The sequence below is a fragment of the Sceloporus undulatus genome, chromosome 9 (assembly GCF_019175285.1).
Source record: "Sceloporus undulatus isolate JIND9_A2432 ecotype Alabama chromosome 9, SceUnd_v1.1, whole genome shotgun sequence".
Lineage (NCBI taxonomy): Eukaryota > Metazoa > Chordata > Lepidosauria > Squamata > Phrynosomatidae > Sceloporus > Sceloporus undulatus.
In genome coordinates, this window is record NC_056530.1 from 7,017,307 (window position 1) to 7,044,148 (window position 26,842).

Sequence of the window (26,842 nt, forward strand, 5' to 3'; positions counted from 1 at the left end):
ATTTCAGATTGTTTGAGGTGCATACCATACAGACTTTGCACTTCTGTGTTTGGTAGAGCTACACTACTTAACAGTATCAGTATTGTTACACAGTCAGAGAACTATGGTTATACCTAAAGGGATGAGTTCAGCAGTTGGTACTGTGGTGTTCCTATTCAGTGGCCATGGCCATTGTCCTGTGGTGTATCACATATCCAACTTGTTGTTTACACTATTTAGCTGGAAGAAGTCGTTCACAGGTGTGATGATTTGTTGCCACCAACATGCTTATGCTATGCGTTTAGATTTTGGACTGTATATGAAAATTATATTTTAGCTAATATGAACATTCGTAAAAGATATGTTGCTATGTTTTTTATTACACATTTTGGTTCTCATATGTCATCATATGCACTATTTTGTTGTATTTTTTGTTTGTTTGTTTGTTTGTGATGGCTGTATTGTGTTTGCAAGCTGCCTTAGGAGGATATTGGTCTATATTGCAGCCCAGAAGATTCTTGAATAAATACAGTATTGTTATGAATAATCCACTTTTAGCAGACAGTAGTGCCATTGTGTAGCGAAAATTTTAGGAGAAAATATATTCAAGATATATGCTCATCTCGCAATATACAGGGATTATGGGAGAATCATAGAATTGGAAGAGACCAACTCTATGACCAAAAGAAGACCAAAAAGAAATTCCATTTCTTTTCCATAATGTGTATATTTAATTATCATTTAACACTCTTGTCCAAATTGCTGTTTGGTTTCTCAAAACATATTTTAATCCAGTAAACACATGCAATTTGTTCTGTTATTCTAGGGACAATATTACACCTACCAAATAAGTGCAGTTGGCTGCAAGACAGTGCACAGTGTGACAAAATATTCTGCACCTGTTCCATGTACAGCATAGAATTAAGCTGGAACACAACAGGTTTGATTAAAAATTATGAGAGACAACAGTCTTCTACCCATTATTGATGCTTTAGTCATTTCTAGATTAGTTTACTATAATATGCTCTAAGTGGCATTGAAAATAGCTCATGAACTTCAGATGATACAGATATGGTTTTCAAACGGTACCATCTGTGACCATAACATATGTGTCCTAAAACAGCTGGCCCTTGAAGCCAACAATTCTCAAAATCATGTGTATCTTAAGCTATATCTCACTGCCTTCTACTGGACCCAAAAGGAGGCTAGTAGAGGAGGCCATGTTATCTCATCACTCCTTCTAATAAGTCAAAGGGAGTAACAGCAGATGGAGATGCTATGGGAAGGGAAAGCAAAGGCCAAGAGGTAGTTGTTCCTATCTTGATAAGGCAACAAGGTGTAAGGCATGATGGTGAAGTAAATTTCTAAATTAATATGGTTTGCTGAGCAAAGCTGCAAAAAAAAACTTCTTGTGGATTTAGTAGCGTGCTCAAATGATAAGCTGCACAAAACTGCACAAAATCATGAAATATTATTGTGGCCTGAAACGCACGGGCCAAATAAAGTGGCTTCCGGGCACTTTGGGGGCATGGTGTTTAGATGACGCACATCCCCAAAGCAGCTATAAGCTGCTGTAAGGCTGCACTAAGGCGGCAAGAGCTGGACCTTTTAGGAGCAGATTAAATTAGCTCCTGCTGGTGGCTGCTTGGGACTGCGGTAGTAGCCCACTTTGGAAGCAGGTTGGGCGGTTGTTGTGGTCCTAGCATGAAGCCATTTCTTCCAGGCCATGTGCTTCAGCCCTTTGTGCATCAAGATCAGAGACTTTGGTGCAAATGGCCCAAATACACAGTTGTAACATTGACATAGAAATACACAGATGAATGAATCAAAGGCACTCTGGGTGAAGAGAGCTATTTCTTCGTCAGTCTTACTTGCTGAGTTAAAGAGGGCTGCTGTGTGCTTGGATAACAGAATGAGGAAATAAATATTATCCTTTGTGCTACCATACCAAGGAGGTCTGCAAAACCATAGGGAATTTACTCAGGAGTGAAATTAACTCTGGGAGTAATTGGCATAAAAAGGGACATTCAGGCAGCGAACTGCTACAGGAGGGAATATTTAGATTTTGGATTGCTTAAAATTTGAAAAGAGTAGGAAGAAAGCCTTTCAGTGATTAATGTGGCTTAGTTTTAGGATGGTTCTCAAATTCCATATTCTTAATCTGATTCGCATCACGTGGTAAATCCCCATCATTCTGTTATATATTTCTAAAATTGTATTGAGCAGACAATTTGGTAGGCATCTTATCTTGACCAGGAGAGTTTTAAACTGATATACATAGGGAAGAGAGACAGTATTCCATAGGGGAATACAATGCCAACAGCTAATAAATGTCTTTACAGGCAAACAGTTTTACAAAGGCGACTTAGAGTATATATCCCTCCCTTGGACTTGCTGGAGGAAATTTTAATATCCAAATTATAGCCCTGAGTCTGGAAGGCATTGAGAGCACAGAGATTTATAGCTCCTATTAATAACCAATTATTTCTCAAGCACACTTGCTACACAGTAAGGCGTGAATGACTCGGTGTCTCAAAATGCTAAATGTTCTGTTAAAAGTGCAATGACAAACATCATATATTTTATAATGATGCCCCCTTTCTGGATGTCATGGCATGAAAGCAATCACATACACTGTATATGGTCCTTGAACTGAACAATACCTCAGCTGTTCTGCTGGATGAGAGATAGGAAGGACAGAGTCTCTTCCTATCAGCAATTTTCCTCTGGCATTTCTAATGTCTATTGCTGGGCATTTCCTAGTGCTGAGATATGTCCAAGTTGGAACTGGCAAAAAAGAGTCAACAATTAAGTGGAGCAAGGTTTGGGAGATATAGACGGGAGGACTTCTTGGTTAGCAAGAATAGTGGCACCGTCTGCCAACCCCACCCACCTTTAGACTTTTCTGTATAACCTGAATTTTGTTGCAGTTCTCACTATATGTTTTTTCTCAGACAAAAATGTCCTGGAATTAAGTCTAAATATGCAAAGATATGTGTACTATGATAAAACAAACTCTGTGGACCTTGCTATCCATGGATCCTCAAGAGTACTGTTGTTACTCAATATTGGTGCTTATCTCTAAGGACACTTTATATTCATTTCTATTTGCTGTTGATAAAGACTATAACTTTCTTCATTAAACCAGATTGTAGTCCAGGCCTTTGGGTGATATTCCTCTCCAGTTTGGCTGCTCATTATGAAGTTATGAGAACAAAGCCAGGAACATCCCAGCTATTTACTACTGAAAACAATTCATTTATTGTTGGTCTATGATCTGGGCTCAGTTTTTTCATGCCATTGCTTTTTCATGAGATTACTTGGGTGTAATTCTTTTGTTGATATTTTGGGTGATGAACCTTGCCTGTGGTCCCGGTCTGGTGCCAACTGGATGCAAATGCAGGCTCCTCTGCAACTCAGGATCAAAGCAAAACTCCAAACAGGCTTTTCAGTTTGCTGGAACAATGCCTAGTGAAACAGCTGTTTAATTAAAGAATCAGACTCCAGCAGTTTACTCCTTAGAGGGCTTTATTTCTTGTTTCTAAATAACACGAGCTAGTTACTACTATACAAAAACTCTTACTGTCACACCACACTATCTTCAACTCTCAGACTCCAAACTCCCAGAATTCACTAGAACAGTGTTTGTTTCTCATATACAATATTATTCCCACGATGTGACTACTAAGTCCAGCCTCCTTTTTGTACAAGTTGCTATGCAACATAGAAACCAATCCCTGTTCAGACTGAAGACATATCATGTTTACATTTAGTCTTGTTCAGTTGACCTTGGATGTCCATCTGTGGCTCTGGCCTCTGGCCTCCAGCTGTAGCCAGTTTAGACTTCTGCAGCCATTGTCACATCTGAACATTTTTACCTTAAATATACATTAACATCTTTGTCATTTTAGTTTGTTATAAGCTTTATGGATTACACCCTATTATTTTAATGGTGTATAAAAATATTGAATTTTTGAATGTGTTTTTTAAAAAATGTGTAAAGAAAGTCTGTATTAATTCATTTCATGGTTTCACGTGAGTTGTAGAATACGCCATGGATAGTATAAAGTCCTCCCGGCCCCCACCAATTGATTGTTATTACATTTTTCTATCTTAAAATAGTGGGTTCATTGACAACATATTCTTCCTTGTAGGAATCTGTTGTACTTTAGATGCTCAGTGTATTTTCCATCATCTTTTTATTTTATCCTGATCATATTTCCCTACTGGTCACATAGTATCCCTACTCATAGTTTACATTTCCCTTTAATTTCACAGATCTTATGGAAAAGATCTCTTGTTCTATCTTTTTGTTGTCTTCTTCTATTTCTCTGCTTGGATTATTATAATAGTTCTCTTTGTCAGTACATGCAAGTTGCTGAACATACAAGTTGCTGTTAGATATATCTTTAGTCAGAACTGGATGGCAGATAATATTCTTAAATTTTCTTATAGCAACAATTTCCTATTAACTATTAAGTTCAAATTCATCTTAGAAAGACAGAAGAGTATGTTTTGACCTCTGTGGATTTAATTTTCCAAGATTTGTAGTGTAACCGATTGCAAATTGTGCCAAATGCCCATACCTCTGTATTTATTCTCTCCTTGTAGCCTTGTCTACAGTATTGGCCTGAGCCAGGACTGCAGCAGTATGGGCCAGTGGAAGTGGAATACATCTCTAGAACAGCTGATGAAGATGTTATTACGCGTCTTTTCCGGGTGCAAAATATAACACGGGTAAGAAACTTGAAATACCATGTTTTTTCTGGTTTATTCCTGCCGCCTTTTTAAAAAAATCCAAATTGCTTACTTGCCCTGCATTAGCAACAAATGAGTTCAATTTGATTTTTGTTCTTAAATATAGTGTTAAAAGAATGGTTCTAGATATTTAATCGACAGGGAGATTACCAGCGTTTCAGAACAGATTATCCTCCCAAGTGTACATGTGTGGAGTGTGATATATCTCCCCTCCTTCATGGGCCTTTTTGCATAGTGATTGTGGCAAATATTGTTCTTTGTCAAATCTGGATCTGAAAGGCTGTAGAAGAAGGTTTCTTACACAATATGCCTTCCCACAGCCTAAAAATCCTACAGGCACTAAATGCCATCTGATCTTGGAAGGTAAGCAGTGTCAACCCTCATTAGTACTTGGATGGGAGAGCAACAATGAATACCAGGTGCTGTATGGTACAGTTCAGAGGAAGGAACTGGCATGACCACCTCTGAATATTCCTTGCCTAAGAAAAACCTATGAAATTCATGGAATCGCCATACGTTGACAGGCAACCTGAACACATGCACACACATGCCTTTCCGAACATCACAAAACCTTGGTAAAAGATGTTTATGGAATGACCTCGCCATTTGACAGAATAATATAAAACTGCCCCCCCCCCCATCCACCCTGCTAGTTTGCTTAAATAATTGATCGTGGGGCTCAAACACATGGCCTCAAAGGGCTGCCGTTAGGCCAATCCAGGTACGGGACGTGCACATGATGCGTACTCCCAGATTGTGCAGAGACCACACAAGGGCCATCTAATGTGGCCCAAACTTACAGAATCATAGAGTTGAAAGAGACCGCAAGGGCCATCCGGAGTGGTTTCTTACTGCTCCTTTTCACAGCCCACTCGGGGCCATGGCAGTGGTTGCCCTCAGGACTGCACCGTCTGCTTGTCGCGGTCCTGAGCGATTGGGGTGGGAGTGGTCTCTGGCCACTCCTTTTGCCCCGTCTTCTTTGCCCCATGGTGAGCTTTTCTGTTTCCCTTTTGATTACTCTAGTCAATATTGGGCATAACTGGTTGGGCATACAGATGATCAGAGTTTGGAAATAGCAAGTCACATGGAACTCCTTACTTATAATTAATTCCTTTAATGTTGGATAAATGGAGCAGTTATTGTAGCTAAATATAGGACATCCTTGTCTAGTGATCTTAGAGCACCTTTGAGACTAACACACTGATTAGCCAGAATTAAAAGATATAGCCATGTTAGTCTGTACAATCATTATGTAGAGAGATCTTGTAGCACCTTTGAGAGAAAGCACCTGAAAGAAGTTGGCAGCATGAGCTTTTGTAGACTTAAATCTACTTCCTCAGATGCATCTGATTAGTCAAGGTTCTCAAGCCTTCTTTTTTGACATTTTTAAAAATTATAATTATAATTTTATTTTTTTATTTTTCTTTATTGTAATTTACAAGAAATTATAATAGAACAGAAAAAGATAGGGTACAGGCAAAACACTAATAAGGAGGGATATATGAGGTTGTTTTACAAAGACAGTCATTTAAATATAAGTCATTATAATTATTAGTTTTCCCTAAGCGCTCTTTTCCAGAGATTTAAATGCTGGTCTGACAGTTTTGGCTGACAAAAATGATTGTTAATCTATTCTTTAAAAGGACACTATTTCTCTTCAAAAGAAGTACAATAGAGGTTATTTATCATGTCTGACAATTTTTCCATTAGCAAACTATCCTGTATCCTCTGCTACCAGTTATCCATTGTTAAGCTGAAAAGAGCAAAAAGGTGATACCCTAAACCCAAAAACAACAAGTTTGAAAGCGAACACAGTAGTTTTATTAGGACTAAATGAAGCGATAGCATGCGAGAAGAATTAAAAAGATAAAATATATACAATCCTGCAGACAGACTGACTTGTTTTGGTCTGTGTGCAAAGCCCAAATGTAAATAAAAGGGTGGTGTTACCAATACTGTATGTACTAGGCTAGAAAACTGTAAATCCCAAATAATGTATCAGATGTATGGAAGTGTCATGCATACAGAGTACTAGTACAGATACAAATAAGGTTCTTTACACCTCCAAGAAGATGAATAAAAGGGATAACAGAGTAAGCCCATTACAACTGAGAAATAAACCAACCAAGACCAAACGCGTTTCAACTAAGAGTCTTCATCAGTGGTCAGGATTAACTGGTGTTACAGCTTGAAAAATATATATCAAAATATGTGGAGACATCCAGTAATAGTAAGCAAGTAGTTGTCCAATATGGACCTTGTGTGGTACAGAAACTTGGACGTCCCACAAATAGTTACAAGCTTGATACAATTCTCTCCAGGGAGAGAATAACCAATCAGAAGTTGCCTCTGTTTTCCTGTTTTCCTTTTGGGAGAATACTTAGGACTTTATCACACAGGGGAATTCAGGCAAAATTGGGGGTTTAAACAGTGATTATCCCATGCCAAACATGATATCTCAATTAAGATTTTCACACAACATCACTATTAAGCAGGCAGTCAGTAAGCAATAAACATCAACAAATCATTCATGAGAAAATCCCAAAAATGATTTGTTGCTGTCTATTGCCTGTTTAATAGTGATGTGTCTCAAAATCTTAGTTGCAATATTGCACGGAATAATTGCTGTTCAAACCCCCGATTTCCCCGATGTGATAAGTTCCAATGACAAATATTTAATCTGTGCTGCATACCGTCCTTGCACATGCTCCCCCATGCTGTCCCTGCACAGTCCTCCCTGAGTGACGGTGCCCCTTGCGGTTTCCCTTTGTGCCAGTCCTATGCTCCCCTCCATCCTTTTCCTCATTAGGAAAAGGGCAAGGCAGCACAGAGGAATGGAGAGAGTGCCACCCCTGGAAGCTCCACCACTACCCCACACCGGGTGACACCTGGTGTGGGGACACCACTGCCTCTGCTTACAATGAAATCCCTCCAGAACAACTGAAGTACAATAGAAACAACATCTGATATAAAATGTAAGCCTGTGACTCTATCGTCAGCTCGTTTTTCTTCTCCAGTATGCTTTTTAACATCTTTTCTCTGATGAACCTAGTGGAGCTTCAAAAGCTTGCATGATTATTGTCTGCATTTTGCTTGTCCAATAAAGGTATATCTGTTTTGTGGATTTTGGATTTTATTGTATTTTGCTGCATAGCCAGCAGGGCTATGTTTATGTTTCACACAAAACAGTAGAGTGGAAATACATACAAAAAGCCAAGTGCAACAAACAGATTACTACCACAATCAACTAGAAAAGAGTGCTATCAGAGGTTTTTCAAGTGTTTTCATTTTTGTCAGAGTATGGGCATAGAGTGGTGCATGGAGTCCCCAAGGCCTGTTTTGGCCCTTGCCCCAACTATCATTTTCTTATATGATTTTAAGTTATATGTAACCTTTCTATTTTATATGGTTTTAAGTTATAGCATGTCTTGCTGGGCTATTGACTGTAAATAAAGATTGAATTTAATTAAATGTATTTTTAGTGGAGAACTGCATCCCAAGATCTAGAGAACAGCAAAAATCAAAGGATAACTGCTTTCATTAGTACAGGAAAGATAATTCAGGCCCACTACAGATCCTCCGGATCATTGTGACGGCAACCTCACAGCCACGACAATGATCTGCTGCAAAAGGGAGGTCTGAAATGGAGCTCCTTCCCACGAAGCCGGCTTGGTGCCATTTGTGTCCTGGGACGTTGTGGTAATGTGTCTTGTGCACCGTGCTGTTTGGACACGTCACACAAGACACATCATTGGCTGTCTAAATGCACATGCACCAAAATGGTGGTGCCCATACATACTAGGGTTTGGGAGCGTGCAGTTGCTGCACGCTCCCGAACCCTAGTATTGGCGGCGGCACCCTGCTTTTGGCCCGTCTGTACTGGGCCTCAGTTTGATTTACTGAACTCCTTTGACTGCCTATTACTTGTTGCATCCCTTTTTTAGTTGAAAATTCATCCTAACTCTTCAAGTGGACCAGACATTAAGCTTAGGAAATAGATCCAAAATTCTTTGTTGATCACTCTGAAATTTGTTTTTGATCACCTTTTTTCCAGTCCCATACTTTCTTGTCCCAGTCCCATTACTAAAGGATTAGTGACAGTTTGAGTGCTAGCCCCAGAGACCATTCCATAAACCAGTTTTGATTCTCATAGTATTTTCATCTGCCCACAGAAGCTTCTGATTTGGTGCTGAAGCTCTGCCTCCACTTGCTTTAAACCATGGGCTTACATAACTATGCATACATAATCCCTCTCTTTCTGACCACATTTGATTGCAAAGCTAACTAGATTACCACTGTATTAAAGGTCATCCTTTCCCTTTCCCTTTCTTCTTTGCCTTTTAAGATTTCTTTTCATTTTTAAAGTTTAAAGTGAAATCTAATAGAGGTAGGTGGTGCTGCCATCCATTGCAGCCAACTCTTATGTTGTGCCCTGTGGGGGTTTTTGTGAGAAAAACATATGGGCAAGATAACAGGAACACCGATCTCTCTTCTTTCATTCCACTGTTGTTCCATGCGTTCACGTGGCCCAGTATTGCACTCTCTCTTTCTTCTGATTTAACACAAAGCATTCCTAAAATTAATTCTCCAACCAGTACATGCACATGTACTCATGTACTGGTTGGAGAATTAATTTTAGGAATGCTTTGTGTTAAATCAGAAGAAAGGGAGAGTGCAGTATTTTAATTTCCCTCTATTTGTTTTTATCAGCTGTCCCCACTCCCTTTTTCCTTATCAATGTACAAAAGCACATCCAGCAGAAAGATTCTTGATAAGCTGCTACACTTATCATTCTCTCATTGTCTGACAATGCAGCCTATCAAATTCAGATTTTTATTTTCATGTTTCAGTTAGAGGGATTGGAGTTTGGTCCAAGCTTAGAAGAGTTATGTCTGGAGCTACTTGTGGAATTTATAATCCGAAAAATAATTTTTCCAACTTCTGAGTGTGTTACTGTCTAGTCTAGGAGTTCCTGACTATAGCTTTCTATGGCTCATTTTGTTCTGAATAACTGTTTTCTGTTTTCATAAATAAAACATTACACAATCTTCTCTGCTATAATGTAAGCTAAGGCATATATTTTCAGCAGCTGAACTGGATGGCTGATCTAAACCACAGTGTGACCCAAGATAACTTATGCAGCACCTGCACCATGTCTCCACCTGGCCCAATGTTCAATTATTTCTTTTTCTGTCAAGTAAATGAAATTCAAACACACAGATCCTGGAATCCTTAGTATTCCCATAGAAAGGGGGATTTCTGTAGGCACCTCATGCATGCCAAAGTAGTGGCTAGCAAAATCAGAGAAAGAATTTTGGAGAAAAGGTCCAGTGTTGTGCTCAGCAGAAAGAGGCCCAGCAGCAAGGCTGACCGATCACACTTTGAAATGAATTATGGCTTGCTCTAGAAAGCAGGCATGGTGTGGTGGTTGGAGCATTGGACTAGGACTATGGAGAACAGAATTTATATCGCTGCTCAACCATGGAAACTCACTGGGTGACCTTGGGCAAGTCACACTCTCTCAGCCTCAGAAGAAGGCAAAAGCAAACCTTCCTGCCTTAGGGTTGCCATAAGTCAGAAGTGACTTGAAGGTATGCAACAAGCTCTTAGAGACAAAACATAGGTGTCATGGCCAGCCACGAGGAGGAGGAGGAGGAGGAGGAGGAGGAGGAGGAGGACTCAGCTCTTCAGGTGCATGAAGTGCCAGGCCCCAGTTCTGCCCTGCCAGGTCCCAGCTCTGCTCTCCCAGCCCCAGTGGATTTGGCTCAGCCAAACCCTAGCTCTGTGGGATCTCCTCCAGTGGAGCCTGGGGCTCAGTAGTCCAGCCTTGCCCCGGTGGAAGTGCCAGACTTGGGAGATATAAAGCAGCAGAGCATTGAAGTTTCTACCTTTAGCCAGAGGAGATCAGAAAGGGCGTGCCTTTGTCGTTCCAAGAGGCTTGCTGAGAAATTTTTGTACACCGCTATGATCTAATTGGAATAGCGGCTTATAAATAAAACATATTATTATTATTATTATTATTATTATTATTATTATTATTATTAAATGCTCATTAGGCAATCAGCAGCTGTGATAAGGGAGCTAGATATAAGACACCTGGCAGACGCTGTGCTCTTGCCAGAGACTATTAGTTCTCATTAGTGAATGCTGCTTGATCTGACTCTTGGCTTCCTAGACCCTTGACTGCCCTTGAATCCTTGACCTCAGACTGGACTCTTGACCATCCCTCTGGTACTCTTGACCTCGGACTGGGCTGGTAGTGTGGCTCTCTGTAATCCTGAACTTTGGACTGGCTAGTGGCTTATTCTATTGGACATTGTTTAGCATTGTGAAGGAACTGCTCAGCGTGTTTATCTTGCCCAGCAGGCTCTTATCAGGCGTGATACTACTGAAAGGAAATAATTATGGTGTTTCTTTAGTTACAGGAGGGACACCTGATGGTCCGACATTTCCAGTATTTGCGGTGGTCTGCATACAGAGATACTCCTGATTCTAAGAAGTCATTTCTACATTTATTAACTCAAGTGGGAAAGTGGCAGGGGGAGAATGGTGACGGAAGGACAATTGTGCATTGTTTGTAAGTATCACCTGAAGGGGACAACTACTGGCCTTTTCAACTGCAGAGAGGTGTTTACCAGCTAACTTTGACCAATAATATCATTCATCATGAGAATACAAACAAAAGTCTTTGAGATTTCAGCATGTGCAAGAAATGACGATGTGAAAATCTTTCCTTTGGGATGTAACATTTTCCCGGATCCCACCATATTCTTGTCCTATATTTAGTTTATAACAGGTTGTAAGGCTTTCTTTTAAAGTCTCATCTGAGAATTTGTGTGAATTTTTTCATTTTTGAAATGAAAAAAAAATACCCCCACATATTTATTCTTATTTGCAACTGTATGCTGTTTCAATGGTTTGTTTTAAAATGTGTGCATGTTTTCTCCAACAAACCTGCAAGTGTGGGTACCCTTCATGAGGAATTTTGAAGCCAAGAGAATTATTTTCTGCCCCTAGTAAGTAATGTAAGTGAACTCTATCATGGTGCTGTTATAGTTTCCTATTTCATTTGTGCATTCCAAACCCTTTAATGAGTGGGACCTGGGTGTACAAATAGGAATTGGAATGGTGTGATCCATGGCCACCTGTGGAGAAAAATGAGGTAGATGGGATGGATAGAATCTTCTTTTATTTGACACAATGTGCTCCCTATATCTCTGCCTGCCTCCTGCTATTATTGTCTAATCTTTTTCAGCTGTGAGTGGTAAAAGAAGATGAACTCAGCACTTCTGTTTCTGAACATTCATCTTAAAATAATGAAATCCTAAACTTTTTTGAGTCCTGGTTTGAGTAAGGACTCATTTCATATAATAATTCCTAGTGTATCATCATTTTTTAAAGTTGTAGCACAAAAACAATTACTTGGGAAGCAAAACTGTTAGAGATTTCGATCTGGGCGCTAAAGAATACTTAAAATATATATTTTTTAAAATTAACTATCTACATATTGCCTTGGTTCAGATAAGAACTGGCTTGGGGGGTGAACACACAGACCAAAAGGCCCATGATCCCTCGAATCTGGTGCCATCTTGTACAGATCATGCAGGCCAATAGCCAATAGGCCCAGGCCGCAATTAGTCTCTGGCTTGAATCGAGTCCAAAGTGTCCTTTAAAGTTGGGCTGTGTGTGGTGGAGTTTCCAGGAAACAATGGCATTACCAGAAAAAAGCCTGCCTCCACTCAAAGAATTTGGTTTGTTCTTTGGAGAGCCATGCCAACTGTTTTTTGTGGGTTGACATTTCTAGCCATTCTTGGAAACTCTGTCACAACAGTCAGCAGACCACACAGGTGACTGTCCCTTTACCTACCACATCACTGCATTCCATACCACATCACTGCATATCATGGCCTGTGATATGCGGAGGGGCCCTTGGCCACATGGATGAAGCTAGGTGCCCCATTCCTGCCCTTATGACTGATGGCAGGGGCCTTCAAAGGGAACACACTGGGAAGGGCTTCATTACAATGGCAGCTCCACAATGCAGAAGTAGTGGGCATATGAACACACATCCATTCATGCACCAGCCAAGCGATGGAAATGGTTCAGAGTTCTCTGAGGGAGTGTGTTCCACTGCCCAATAGCTTTTACTTTCAGGATGTTCCTCCTAATGTTGAGGTGGAATCTCTTTTCCTGTAGTTTGAATCCATTGTTCCACGTTCTGTTCTCTGGAGCAGCAGAAAGCAAGATGTTTGGAATAGAGCCCCAGAAGCCCACAGCCAGCATGACCAGTAGCCATGGTAGCTCTGGAATACTCAAATTACTATCAAAAAGATATCTTTTGCAAACTGTCCTTCTTTATGTGACTGTAACCTATCCATGTGTTGTACAGACAGCCCTCAACATTCATGGGGGTTGGGTCAGAGGATCCCAATAAAAGTGGAAAAAACCTTAATATTTACACACACACACACACACACACACACACACACACAATGTATTCTTCAGACTGCTGCTGCAAAAATATACTTCTTGCTCTTAAGCTGCCTACACTGTCCCTTTGTTCCCTTCTTTGCCTCCTGGCCTTCCCTTCTGCACCTCCTAGGATAGTGACAATGCTGCAGAAATCTCCTTCAGTGTTGCTCTCTGTTAGGAAGGTTCTAATTAGGGGAATTTTAATTAGCTCAAATATAGCTGAGAGGCGGCCCCAACAACGCCACGTGCCGGAATCAGGTCCCAATAGTGTATACCAGAGGTCACCAGAAAGCCCCAAGAGAAAGAGATGCTGATACCAACTAGGTCCAATTAAAAGGGTATCATTTATTACAGCACAGGGAAAATCACACAGCAAAAGTGAGCATACACATACACACACACTCAATGCAACAGCACGGGAGGGGTGAGTTCAGGAGATAGGTTTGAGAAAGAGAGGCACCACTAGGGAATACTACCTTAGAAGTCTTCTCCGGGAAGTCCTGATGAAGCTTGGGTGGACAGTGAATCACGGCCGCAGGAGCTAAGAGCAGAGTTCAAACTGGCGTGGACCAGTTTGCACCCAGGAACTAGCGAAGGAGGGTCCGAAAACCCAGGGTTTTTATAGTGTGAAACGTATCTGAAGGCTATGGGAATCTGCTTGACAAAGGTGTTGATTGCTTGGGCTTTGTTAAGCCGAGAGCAAGTAAAGTGTTGCACAATGCATTTAGTAGGTCTAGACAAAATTCAGAGGGGCATCCGACTTAATTACTAAGTCATTAAGCTGATCACTGGCTCATCAGGTGTGAGGCCAAGTCTATTGTCTTACTTGGACAAGCAGTGGCAATTCTGGTTTGCTGACTCCCAAACTTTCTGAGGAAAATTTCCAATTCCATCTCTTTCTAGCGCTCTGCCTCTGCAAGGTGAGCTGCCTACATGGTCTCCTCGCCTTTAGGTTAATGGCGGGTCCTTTCTGGGGTCAGTCAGGGGTCATAGGACAGACCGCATGTACCCAAAATTTTATTAAAACCAAACTTGGTAACATGTCCTTGAAGAAGAAACACTAAAAGAGATTTTTACAGCAGCCGTGGCAGGACTGAGCCTTGCCATTCTTTTTTTCTGTTTCCCTTCTCGCCACAGTGTGAGTGGTCCATGAGAGGCAGCTTCTACCCACTGCTCACCTGTCTGCAGGGAAAGCGTAGGTGTCCACAAAAACACCAAAATCAAGTGCCTCTGTGCTTTCTTTCCACTTCTGCACTCTAGCAGGCCTCAGCTTGACATCATCATCATTAATTGGCTTGGTTTCATTCACCCTGTTTTTGTTGTGTGCCTTCAAGTCATTTCCGACTTATGGTGACCCAGGGTTTTCTTTGCAGGGTTTTGGCAATATGGGGGGGGGGGGGGGTGCCATTACTTTCCTATGAGGCTGAGAGAATGTGACTTGCCCAGGGTCACCCAGTGGGTTTCCATGGCTGAGTGGAAATTTGAGCCCTGGTCTCCAGAGTCATAGTCCAATCAGTCATAGAATCATAGAGTTGGAAGAGACTGCAAGGGCCATCCAGTCCAACACCATTCTGCCGTGCAGGAAATCCAAATCAAAGCATCCCTGACAGATGGCCATCCAGCCTCTGCTTAAAGACCTCCAAGGAAGGAGACTCCACTACACTCCGGGGGAGTTTGTTCCACTATCGAACAGCCCTTACTGTCAGGAAGTTCCTCCTAATGTTGAGGTGGAGTCTATTTTCCTGTGGGCTCACTTCCCTCTGTACTGTTTTGTACTGCTGCAACTGAATGAGAAATGAGAGATGGGTTGGTTCTATGTGCTGACAGTCCCCATGCATTTTATTTCTTTTGCAGGAATGGGGGTGGCCGGAGTGGCACTTTCTGTGCCTGCACCATGATCCTAGAGATGATCAAGTTTCACAAACTGGTGGATGTTTTCTTTGCGGCAAAGACCCTGCGAAACTACAAGCCAAATATGGTTGAGACTTTTGTAAGTAGCAAGAAGTGTTTCCTTTTCCTGATCTTTAACGTTTTATGAAATTTCTGAACATTTTATGAAATTTTCTTGAAGTAATGAAAATCACTCTGCCATAAAATGCAGGAATGATCCTAAAAGGGGAATTGGACAAAAATATGAATGATTAGTAGCTATCAAACATGGTGGTTCTATGGAATATCATTATGCAGAGGCAGTGTAACACTGAGTGGGACGTGGTGGCTTAGCGGTTTCGACACCAATTCTGACGTCCACAAGGTCAGCAGATTAGCAGCACAAGACCAAAGCGCCACATGACAGAGTGCGCTCCCATCACTAGTCCCAGCTTCTGCCAACCTAGCAGTTCAGGAGCATGTAAAAGTGCAAGTAGATAAATAGGTACCACTTCCATCATGGGAAGGTCACAACATTCCATGCAGTCATGACCATGGAGTCGTTCTTGACAACACTGGCACCTTCAACTTAGTAACAGAGATGAGCACCACCCCGTACAATCATACACAACTAGACAATTACATCAAAGAGGAAACCTTTACTTTTTATAGCATTGAATCCCAGTTGTAGGGATAAGAAAAATTCACAATTCAAATTCACAATTTCTAAATCCTATACAAAAGCTAGAACAAACTAAAAAAAAAGTCAGATATTCTTGTTCTCTGTAAGAAAGGATGTTTTGACACTGGATTGCCATGTCTGGCATAAGACTTACTGTACATTTTTCAATGATTCTCTTTTATATCAATGGGAAACATTTTCACACATCATATAGAGCTTTTGAATAAAATTATGTTGTGTCTGTGAAAGCACTAGGCTTTTTTTTAAAATGAAATTTCAGCCCAAAAATGTCCAAATGCAAAAAAGGGAATATGTGCAAAACCTTGTAATCTTTCTTTTTTTCCCTTTTTTCCTTCATCTGCAAGAACTCCATGTGCAATATTTTATTTCTGCTGAAACAGTTATATGTCAATATTCCCAAATGTTTTGATCTACTGTAGTTTTAAAACCAAAACATATACCCTAGAGGGGTACACCCTAGGAAAGAACACACAAAAACCACATTTTTCTTGGAGAAAATATGTACTTTAAGAAGATGGAAATGTGTCTGTCAGGACAAGTTTGTACAATATATGTGTAGATTTTCACAGATGCTTTAAAAACCCCAACCATAATCAGAGACGAAGAAAGCATGAGCTGAACTTAATGTGGAAAAATATGAATACAGTTTCATCCATCTGCAGTATGGCATTGATAATTGTTGAGATGTGTAAGATCATCATGGCATTTCATTCTCATGATATTTCTCATAGCCATGTTACCCCAAGGTCTAAGTCCTTACACCCCTCTTCTTTTTCAATATCAAGTTGATATTAAAAGGGATGTTTTAGTCATGTGATAGAGCTTGTGCTTACAAATGAACAGAATCTCTAGTATACTTTCCTTCAGAGGAGAAACTCCATTGTCCAGAGACATTTGCACTGTTTGTCCACTCATTTGCAAGTTCCCTTCTCATTCTTTTCTCCTGGAAACTTCATTTTAATCCCAAACTCTGCCCCAGGATATGTTTTGCCCTATAAATATGACTGCCAAGCACGTCCAATTTGGTTTTGTCTGAGATTCAGACAGACACTCTGTCAGTATCTTACTTGACTCCTCAGCATCGCTGTCGACTGCTGAGCCAGTTCATTTTACCGAATCATGCAACTGGAACTTTTGCTTCTGGAATCGGTATAGTATTACCTTTTGCAATCCAAGTGCTCTCTGCTATCACTTTTTATATCAGTAGTTGTTGTAAATATGTCTTTGAGTGTGTTTTTGTGTGAGTAGTAATTTCCTTTTACAAATAAAACTACATTTGGACTTTGCATTCTAGAGTTTTGTTTCTTGGAACTGTTATACAGAGGGTTGATTCCTGCTTTGATTTGCCCAAGCCCCCTTAGCTGCTGTAATTGAGCTAATAAAATTCCCCTATTAAATATTGGTTGTGGGTGCCCTCTCAAGACAACCAAATTCTCTACAACACTAGGAATATTCTTCTATTCAATATTCTCTACAATACTAGGAATATTTCTATAAGGAGACATATCAGTAATAGAATTACGTAAGGAGAGGGAAGATGACATTTTCCTAAAGTGTGAATTATCAAATATCTACCTTGCAAAATGAAGTATATTTTAAGATGGATGTAATTATGTAGGGAGGGAGGAGAGTACAACAGGAGTAGAATTAAATGGAATTCCACTCCAGTAGAATGAAGTAAAAGCAATAAAAATGCAGTAACTGGCAAGGAACTATACAACCTATAGAGCTAAATTGCTGGGTATTAACTAATGCAAACAAGAGTTTTCAACCAGAATACAATTTCTCCCAACCTCAGTTGAACCTGCAAATCTATTTTGTGAGACTCAGTTTAATGAGTAAATACAATTTTGCTCTTTGCTATTACTGGAACTTTACTGATCTTCAGCCATAGAAGATCTGACCCCTCTGTGCATCCTTTCTGGCACAGACCTTTTTTTTTTTCCCTTCATTGCTATAATACAAAAAGATTATGTGTTTTTAATCTCACTAACCTTGTTGATCTCTTCCCTTCTGGTGTTCCCTACACCTGGGACATTAGGGTCTTGCTTTTCAAACCCACACAAAACTAATTGGATTCCATTTGAAAGGAAATCAGCATTCCAAAGAACCATATACCTAGATAGAGTTTTGCTGGAAGACATTCTCATCTGAGATATCTTGTTGTTATTAACTGCCATCAAGATGACTTCAATTTATTGTGGCCTCGTGAATGAGAGACCCCAGGTCACTCAGCTCAGGTCTTGCAGATTCAGGGCAGTGGGTTCCTTGATTGAATTGATCCATCAAGAATGTGATCTTCCTCTTTTACTACTGCATTATCACCTTTTCTAGTAAGTCATACCTTCTCATGACTTGTCAAAAGTACAACACTCTCAGTTTAGTCATCTTGTCTTCTAGGGGGAGTTCAGGCCTGATTTGCTCTGGGACTCATTTATTTATCTTTTCAGTAGTCCCCACTTGCTTTTGTGCACCACTGCTTGCATTCCTCTCTCTCATCTCTTTTACTCCTCCCTCGCCTCACCTTGAACTCATGCAGTGTGCCCCTCATTTGCTTCTTGTACACTGCTGCTTATACTGCCACTTTCTGCCTTTCCTACCCTTGTAATATGCCCCTCACTTGCTTTGTGCACTGCTTACACTGCTCACTTTGTTTGTTCTACCCCTCCTTTCCTTCAACTTGAACCCTTAGGCTGTGCCCATCACTTGCTTCTTTCAGACAGCTGCCTCCCACTTCTCCTGCTTCTTTCTTTGTCTCACTCATACCCTTGCAGTGAGTCACTTGCCACTTGCTTGCATTTTGCACACCACTGCTCACACTATTCACTCTCTTATTTTCCCTACTCCCTCCATTGCATCTCCTCATTTTTTCTCCTCCTTTGATTGCCTCTTATGCATCACTGCTCACACTGCTCCCTCTCTTATCTCTTCTCCTTCTTCCCTTTACCTCACCTTGCACCCTCAAGGCGCACCCCTTGCTTCCTTCTTGCACACTGTTGTTCATACAGCTCCCTCTTTTCATCTCTCCTACTTCCTTCTTTGCCTTACTTTGCAGCATTGCAGGTGCCACTCCACTGCTTTTTGCCCACCATCATTCATGCAGCTCACTCTCCAGTTTCTCCAACTCCCTCCCTCATCTCATCTCTCACCTGTGCAGTGCACCCCTTGCTTGCTTCTTGTTCACTGTTGTTAACCCCAGTCACTCTCTCACCTCTCCTACTCTTTCTCTTGCCCTAGCTCACATTGTAGCAGAAAGGCACTTGCTTTCTTCTTACACATTGCTGCTCTTGCCACTCTCTCATCTCTCCTACTCCTTGCCTTGCCTCATCTTGTGCCCTTGCAATGCACACCTAGCTGGCTTCTTGCACACCACAACTCAAACTTCTTGCTTTCCTCCTAGGCAAATTTGCACACCAGAATACATGTATATGCAGAAAAATGGATGCAAATGTCCATTCAGACTTTTAAAAAAAATTAGAGTAAGAATTGAACAGAATATAAGAATGGAAACATAGAGAAATCGAAATTGAAAGAATGCCCCTTCTTCCTTGTGCTCATAGCACATGTAAATGGTTTGTGGAGCTATTGTAGCCCTGTCACTTGGCATGCTTACCAACTGCCCAACTTGTGAGCAAAAAAGAGGTCTCTACACCAGGGTGACCACAAAGGAGAACAAGGCACTGCAAAATGTAGGCCATTCAAGAAGAATATAGCACATTACAAAATAAAAGCTAAAAACACAAATATAAATTTAAATTCATTTCAAGTGGTTTATTTACAGCTATATTACGTATAATGTATTACATTATGTACTCAGCGATATTTTTCTGATGAACTTAGCTTCATTAAAATATCTTGTTGCCTTGTAATATACTTATAGAACTCTGAGCAAGACAAATGCTTAAAGTTGTACTTTACTAGCAACAAACGTGCCCTGAGCTCTGAGTGCAAGTCTTGTCTGCTGCTACTTATAGGAATAAAGAACTTCAGAAAGATCCATCCTGTCCCCCTATTTGCAGCAAAAACAGGCTGCCAAGTAGATGCATTTGTTTAATGGAAACAGCAAATGTGGTATTATTCAATGGCTTTTTAGTCATATTCAAAGTGGAGGATATTCTGAAATTCCTCCTGGACAGAAAGTTGACATGTATTGCTGATTTCCACTGGCAAAACATATCCAGAAAAAGGAGGACATGTGGACATCCTGCCCTACACACATTTATGTGAATAGGAAGCCTCACACAAGAGGTTCATCCAGGGACAATCAGGAGCCCTATAGACATAAATGAGTACACAAGAAAGACCCCTTCTCAGGTTTACAAAAAGGAGATGCGTTCAAAAACCATGATGATCTTATTTATTTATTTACTACTATTAATTTGACAAAACAAGAAGCCCACTTCTTTATCTGTTTTTCCTTTCTTCTTTCTCTTATAGGAACAGTACCACTTCTGCTATGAGATAGCCCTAGAATATCTGGAGTCCTTGGAGACAAGATAGCACTTTACGAAGAACACACAAAGCCATGCATTTGTTTCAAGGTTTGGGCTCAATATGCATTTTGACCCCAGATGTTTGCATGAGAGCAAGAGGGAGGAGAAAAACAAAACAAAGAAAAGGAAAAGAATGAAAAATTCAGAAGCAAGACATGGGGCATGTCAACCATTTCTTCCCTTCATCCTTCCTCCTAACCTTCTTTCCTGCCTCTGTAGAGGCTGGCAGACCAAAGCCTACACAAACTCATCCTATGTACACATCTTTGTGTATGTGCCAGCTGGGAGTTTGGTAACTGTGTGTTACTGTATATGTATGGGACCTGGTGTGCAGATCCCATACATCAAACTGGATCTCCTTGTGATCATACCATTCACAGCCTGAAATGGACTGCAGAGAACATGAGGAGCAGCAAAGGCTAAAATCTTGTAAAATGGCAACACGACCTTGAAAAAAGCACTGGGATCTTATGTTTAAAAAGTGAAGAAGTTTTATGAAGAGTGATGCTCTAAGATCTTCACAGTCACTTTTATTTGGGAAACGACATGAACTAGAAGTACTAAATGGTTCTTGTACAGTTTTTGCTTTCTGTTTATATCCCTAGGTCTCTTGTTTCTAGACTTGACGCCTGCTTCCAAAGAGTTATTGAATTTTTACCTGTCCAACAGTTGGCAGGAACCATGGCTCTCCCTATCACCAACAATGATTCAATTCTGGTGGACATTTAATAAATGGAAAGCATACAGGCTGCTTGCTCAAACTGATCTGTTACAGACCAGGTTTTCCTAGTAACCACTACGTCTTTCTGTACATATTATCCACTCTAAACTTCAGATGTTGAGAAAGAGATCGCTTCAAGGCCTTTTGGCTAAGATCAAGTGTGTGTGAGAAAGTGACTTACCATATTTTTCAGAGGGTAGGTTTCATTCCTCCAGTCCTTTTAAGTCACTTTCTAGGTGGTTGTCCAACCCTGAAGCATCCTAAATGTCACACCAGTCTTCAAAATCTCTGACTCACACTCATACACACACACAGTGTTTGGGGCCATCATCAGATTGCAGTTAAACAGAATTCTCCCCCCCCCCCCTCATTGGATTGGCTCATATTGTAACAAGTTAAATATATCTAGAGATGTTCTTTTTAAGTCTCAGGGTGCTTGCTGGCCCTGCTTTTTATTGCTTGATTTCAGCACTTAGGGCTAATATGGTTGGAGGTCATTTTGCCTTGGAACAGATGAGCTTGGCTTATGAGTGTTCTGGAAGTAATAGTTCTACATTTCCTTTGTGCAGTTTGGCTCCTTGCGGTGAGTCAGAACTTAAGAGGAGAGAATTGTGATGAGTTAGAGAGCCAGTGTGATGTAGTGGACTATGAATCCCTGCTTGGCCATAGCAAAACACTGGTGACCTTGGGCAAGTGACACTCTCTCAGCCTCAGAAAAAGGAAAGGCAAACCCCCTCTGAGCGAATCTTGGCAAGAAACTGCATGATTAGGTTCACCTTAGGGTTGCCATAGGTCCTATACAATGAAGAACAGTGCCAGTGGTTCATTTTAAAGATGTAGGAAATGAACCATTCGGATCACTTGCACAGAAAATGAGATAACAAAATGAAATTTGTTGCCTCTTCTGATATACTTGTTCCTTTCTTTCTATCTTGTGTTTGTCAGATGCATAGATGAAAATAACATTCCTCAATTCTACCTGTTCTGTCATGTTGCTGCAAGCTTTTATTCTCTTTATGGACACTTGGTAATATGAGTAGATGCAATGGGCTCCTATTGAAGAAACACGTTTTGTATGAAAATGCTAAACCATTCAATAAAGTCAGATAGTTCATACAACAACTCTCCTTTGAAGGAATTTATACTAAAATTAACATCTAAAGAAGCAGAGTGTCTTGTAAATGGCATCTGCCACATTCTGTCAATGACTTTGATGGCCTATATAATGCTAACTTGCAGTACATGGGGGTTTTTTTGCAAAGGAAATCAACCAAGGAATAGCTGCACCTTGGCAAGTCATTGTCACAATCTCTATTTGTGCTTTACTTGTGCTTTAACTTTAGCAGCTATCACAGGTTCTAGTTTTTCAGGTGAAGTTATTCTAGAGATAGCAATGAAGATCATCACTGAGATAGCCATATTCAGAAACTTGGCAGTTAAGATTTTGTTGAAAAAATTACATACAAGTTAGTTTTACAAAAAGGATTTAATACAATTCAGGGGAAGAGGCATTTGTATCACCACAGATAAATGTGAAAGAATGTTCCTTATGTTACCGTTAGACTCCATTATACGCATAGCAGATTAATTTCTGAAAGCATCTAGTTAGAATTCATCACTTTCCCACTGTGTTCAGTATCTTTTTGTGTTATAAATAAAAGAGAAGCAAGTATTTCTGCAGATTTGGCCACAGCTCATATTTCCTGACTCGAGAGGAAGTTTGGGAGAATTTGAAATGCTTGTGTCAAATACAGAAAATTATGACTCCATAATTATTTTCTGGTTCAGGTTAAAGTCTGAACAGGAAGAAAATGTAAAGCCATTTCACTTTCTTCTTCTCATCTCTGACCATCTAAGCCCTCTTCCGCTCACTTACGTGGTGGTGGTTCCTGTTGCTCTGGAGGTGGAATCTAGGAAGAAGCAAAGAGAAGTTCTTCTCCACTGTCTGGTCAATGCATCAGGTGCAAATTGACCAGGGTAATGTGATCTCTTAATAGGAGTAGACAATAAGAAAACCATGGCTTGCGTCTTGTTCAGTATTTATAATAACATAAACCAGACTCAACATCATATGTTTTGGAATTCATGCTTATGGTTGTTTCACCGATGCAATGATCAAAATGGGCCCCCCAAAACCTACCTTAGAAGGCAGACAGCCTCAACAACAGAATTTCCATGGCACTGGGCAGGGACGTAGCCAAGGGGGGGGATCTAGGGGTCTGGACCCCCCCCTTCCATTAGAAAAATGAATGGTGTGTGCTGCTGCGCCGCCGCACTCAAGCCCCATTATAATGGTGACACTTAGTCTGCCCCCCCCCCTTCCTAAAATCCTAGCTACGTCCCTGCACTGGGGAATGAGGTAGTGAATGACAAAGTCCAGCCCTCTTCTGTCAGTGAACACTTTGAGGCAGGCAACTGCTATAGCTTCCCATCGTAAAGTGTCTCAATACCAGGAGAGGGCTGGATGTTTCTCCAGGCAACCAACCAACTCCCAGGGTCTCCGAAATCAGAATCACAGAGTTGGAAGAGACCACAAGGGTCATCCAGTCAAACCCCTGCCATGCAGGAAATCCAAATCAAAGCATCCCCATTGACAGATGTCATCCAGCCTCTGTTTAAGACCTCTAAGGAAGGAGTACTCATTAGACTCCAAGGGAGTTGTTTCACTTTCAACCAGCCCTTACTGTCAGAAGTTCTCTAATGTTAAAGTGGAATCTCTTTTTCTTGCATCGATTGCCCGGGTCATCTCTGGAGTAGCAGAAAAAAGCTTGCTCCCTCCTCAATGACACCCTTCAATATTAAACAGCTCATATCACCTCTTAACCTTCTCTTCTCCAGGCTAACATCCCCAGCTCCCTAAGTTGTTCCTCATAGGACATGGTTTCCAGACCCTTCACCATTTTAGTTGCCCTCCTTGGACATGCTCTAGTTTCTCAACATCTTTTAAATTGTGGTGCCCAGAACTGGACACATATTCTAGGTGAGGCCTGACCAGAGCAGAATACAGTGGCACATTACTTCTCTTGATCTAGATACTATACTTTTTTGATGCAGCTAAAATTGCATTGGCCTTTTAGCTGCCGCATCACTCTGTTGGGTGGCTGCCTGATTTCTAAGGTGGTTTTTGGGGGGGTTGTCAGAAGATTGTAGCGATGACATCAGAGCTACTTTGGCATAGCTGTTCCTGATTCAGGATTTCAGCCTCCATTTCCCAAATATTTCTTGCACTAGGTCTTTTCTCATGATATACTTAATAAGGATATAAACTGTCTGTGTCCGGTTTAGCTGCTTGTGTTGCCAATTTTCAGGGAATTTCTTTCCAGGATTTTGATCTGAACAATAATATAAATATTGGGGAATTCCGGATTTTGGTAAAACATTCCAGGGAATATCTTCAAGGCTTGTTGGCAACACCTGCCTTGTGAAAAGGATTGTTCCTATTCATGACATGAGTAGCTCTCTCCATTGAAAGAGAGCTTCCTTTTCAGATAGAACTGTTCTCCATCTGCCCACTTGTTAACATTTCATATGCAGATGTCTAACAGGTGACAGACTTTGCCTTGCATTCCTCAGCAGTGAAATTACCTGTTAAAATTATTTTAATTTTTCATTTTGGTAGTTACAGGGGATGTGTTTTAGTTCTAAAGAGAGAAGTTTTAAAAAGTAAGACACTAAATAGAAAAACACCAATCAAGGTGCATATCCGTTTCTATTTCTGAGCTTTTTCTAGTCCTATACCTCAGCAAGAAACTGAAGTACCAGCCACAGATGCTGGCGAACGTCAGAAATAAACTCTTCCAGAACACAGCCACAAGCCTGAAAACACCACCAAAAAACCAGCAGCATGAACTCTTTGAGAAGGTGGACCAGTTGTGACATACTGCCCTGTTGTCAGCAAAAGGGAATTGCTCATTTCATCTCACATTTAATTAGTTGTGAATGTGGGAGGTAGGCTCAAATTTATTTCTATGGAGTGGGAAATAATTGTGCCATCCATTTATATCATTGAGATCAAAGTTCAGAAAGTACATGGTAGTCTAATTTTGTTATTTTTCCAGACTGAAGAGGACCAGTAGCTACAGGCCAACCTTGACCCTAAACTGCCCCTTTCTCTTGTTACTGTTTTGAAGGAATTGGTTCTTTGTGACTTCTATGTTAGGTGGAAGCCCTACATTGTTAGGCTGTAATTCCCAGCATTACTGCCATTGGCTACCTGCCTAAGCTCCTGGTGGTTACACCAATATCTAGAGAAAGTCCATGAGTCCCATTCCATTTTTATATGAAATTACCTGATTTGAACTATGAATCTGGAGAAGAGAATTGTTTTGTTTGGGTGCATTGTTTGGAGGCTTATGTAGGTGTTTTTGTTTGTTTGCATCCCTGAGCCCATGGCCTAAGAAGGCAATGATCTACTGAGTCACTCCTTGGGCAGACCTAGCACCATTAGCTCCAGCTCCCTGTTGTCTCAGTCGCTGTGACTTCAGTAAACAGGAAAGAGGAAACAGTATGTTGGTGGACATTTTTGGAGGGTTCAATATTAAACAGGATAGTGACCAATGGTTGCAGTCATCTGCAACATCTGTGCAATCTTTGTTTTCTTACCAGAGGATCTGCTGTGCTATACGTGCAACAAGTGCAATTGATTTTTCTGACGGAAAGAAAAGATGCGGCAGCTCAAGGCCATGTATCAATACTTCAATATGTTAGGGAGGATGAAGCTTTTTTGGAAAGTGGAACAGACTCTCCTGGAGAGGAAGAAATGGAGGATTTCTTCTCTTCCAGGGAGGGCAACAATTCCCAATAGATGAGGGAGATACTTGGAGGAAATTGTGAAGCAGAAACAAACTTGAAGAGTTTCATGCTTAGAACTTCACAATCAATTTCAGCTATTCCCTTAATCAGTGATTTCAGACAAAGAACCAGGACCAGGGAGAAGAACCTGAAACATCTGAAGGCATAAGGCAACCTTGAGACTCTATTGGTGGAATTGGGTCTTAATAATTGTGGATTGGGTCAATCTTAGGTGGCATTTCAGTGTATGAGAATCTGGGTCGGTTATATACAGGCAATTCAGTAATATTGTTCAAAAGAAGTACCGCAAAATATCCCATTCTCTTTACCAGCAGCTGCTGCTCAGCCAAGAATTTGCGTAGTGTTCCTGCCTTCGCAGGAGCAGGGAAAGAGCTGGGGCGAGGATGCATGGTGTTGTGTTTGGGCTTTGTCTTTTCATCCTCGTTACATGCCCCTAAGTTAACTTTGATTTATCCATGGTTTTCATATCACAAATCCAAAATTTTGGTCCCAAAAGCTTCCCCTCCACTATACATGGAGGTTGACTTGTATACAAATATATAAGGTAATGAGCCCTCCTATCCATGGATTCAACCAACATGGTTCATAATATTCACATTCCACAAAGAGAAAGAGAGAGAGAAAATCCCAAAAAAAACTTTGACTTTTACTTCAGTGGAAGTGGAGAGGGAATTAAAAATTTTTCTGGGCTGGATTATCCTCCTCACTTTCTTCTGCTAGTCTCTTGCAAAACCAGAAAAGCAGTTTAGCTTCTGTATAATGAGAAACTAAAGAGAAAAGCGGTTGTGTTCAAGACAGCAAAGGGCTCAAGCTTGATCAGGCTTGCATCCTTCTGAGGAGGGTTGCTAAAATGAGTACCAGATTGCTGGGGCAGTTAGCTTACAGTGTAAACCACTTAGGCACTGCTAGTCGCTATGAAGCGTATATAAATGAAGCTGTTTGTTTTTGTTTTTTACATACACTAAGAATGGATGGAAAAGTTTCTGTGCATCACTAGAGTGCCAGAGATTGGGTGCAGACTGCAAACTGGTGACT

General features: G+C 40.8%; 2 protein-coding genes across 4 annotated transcripts in view; one reads left to right on the forward strand and one right to left on the reverse strand.

Annotated features, from left to right (window-relative positions):
* Positions 1-22,286, forward strand: part of PTPRU (protein tyrosine phosphatase receptor type U) — a 96,498-nt gene extending 74,212 nt beyond the window's left edge. For all 3 annotated transcript variants that reach the window (XM_042440113.1, XM_042440114.1, XM_042440115.1), the window contains 4 exons: positions 4,591-4,716; positions 11,157-11,314; positions 15,064-15,199; positions 20,219-22,286. In XM_042440113.1, coding sequence (XP_042296047.1) covers positions 4,591-4,716; positions 11,157-11,314; positions 15,064-15,199; positions 20,219-20,281 — 483 coding nt within the window. In that variant the 3' untranslated portion in view covers positions 20,282-22,286. The remainder of the gene's footprint in view (positions 1-4,590; positions 4,717-11,156; positions 11,315-15,063; positions 15,200-20,218) is intronic.
* The window catches only part of PUM1 (pumilio RNA binding family member 1), a 721,963-nt gene that overhangs the window by 389,096 nt on the left and 306,025 nt on the right, over positions 1-26,842 (reverse strand). The window lies entirely within an intron of this gene.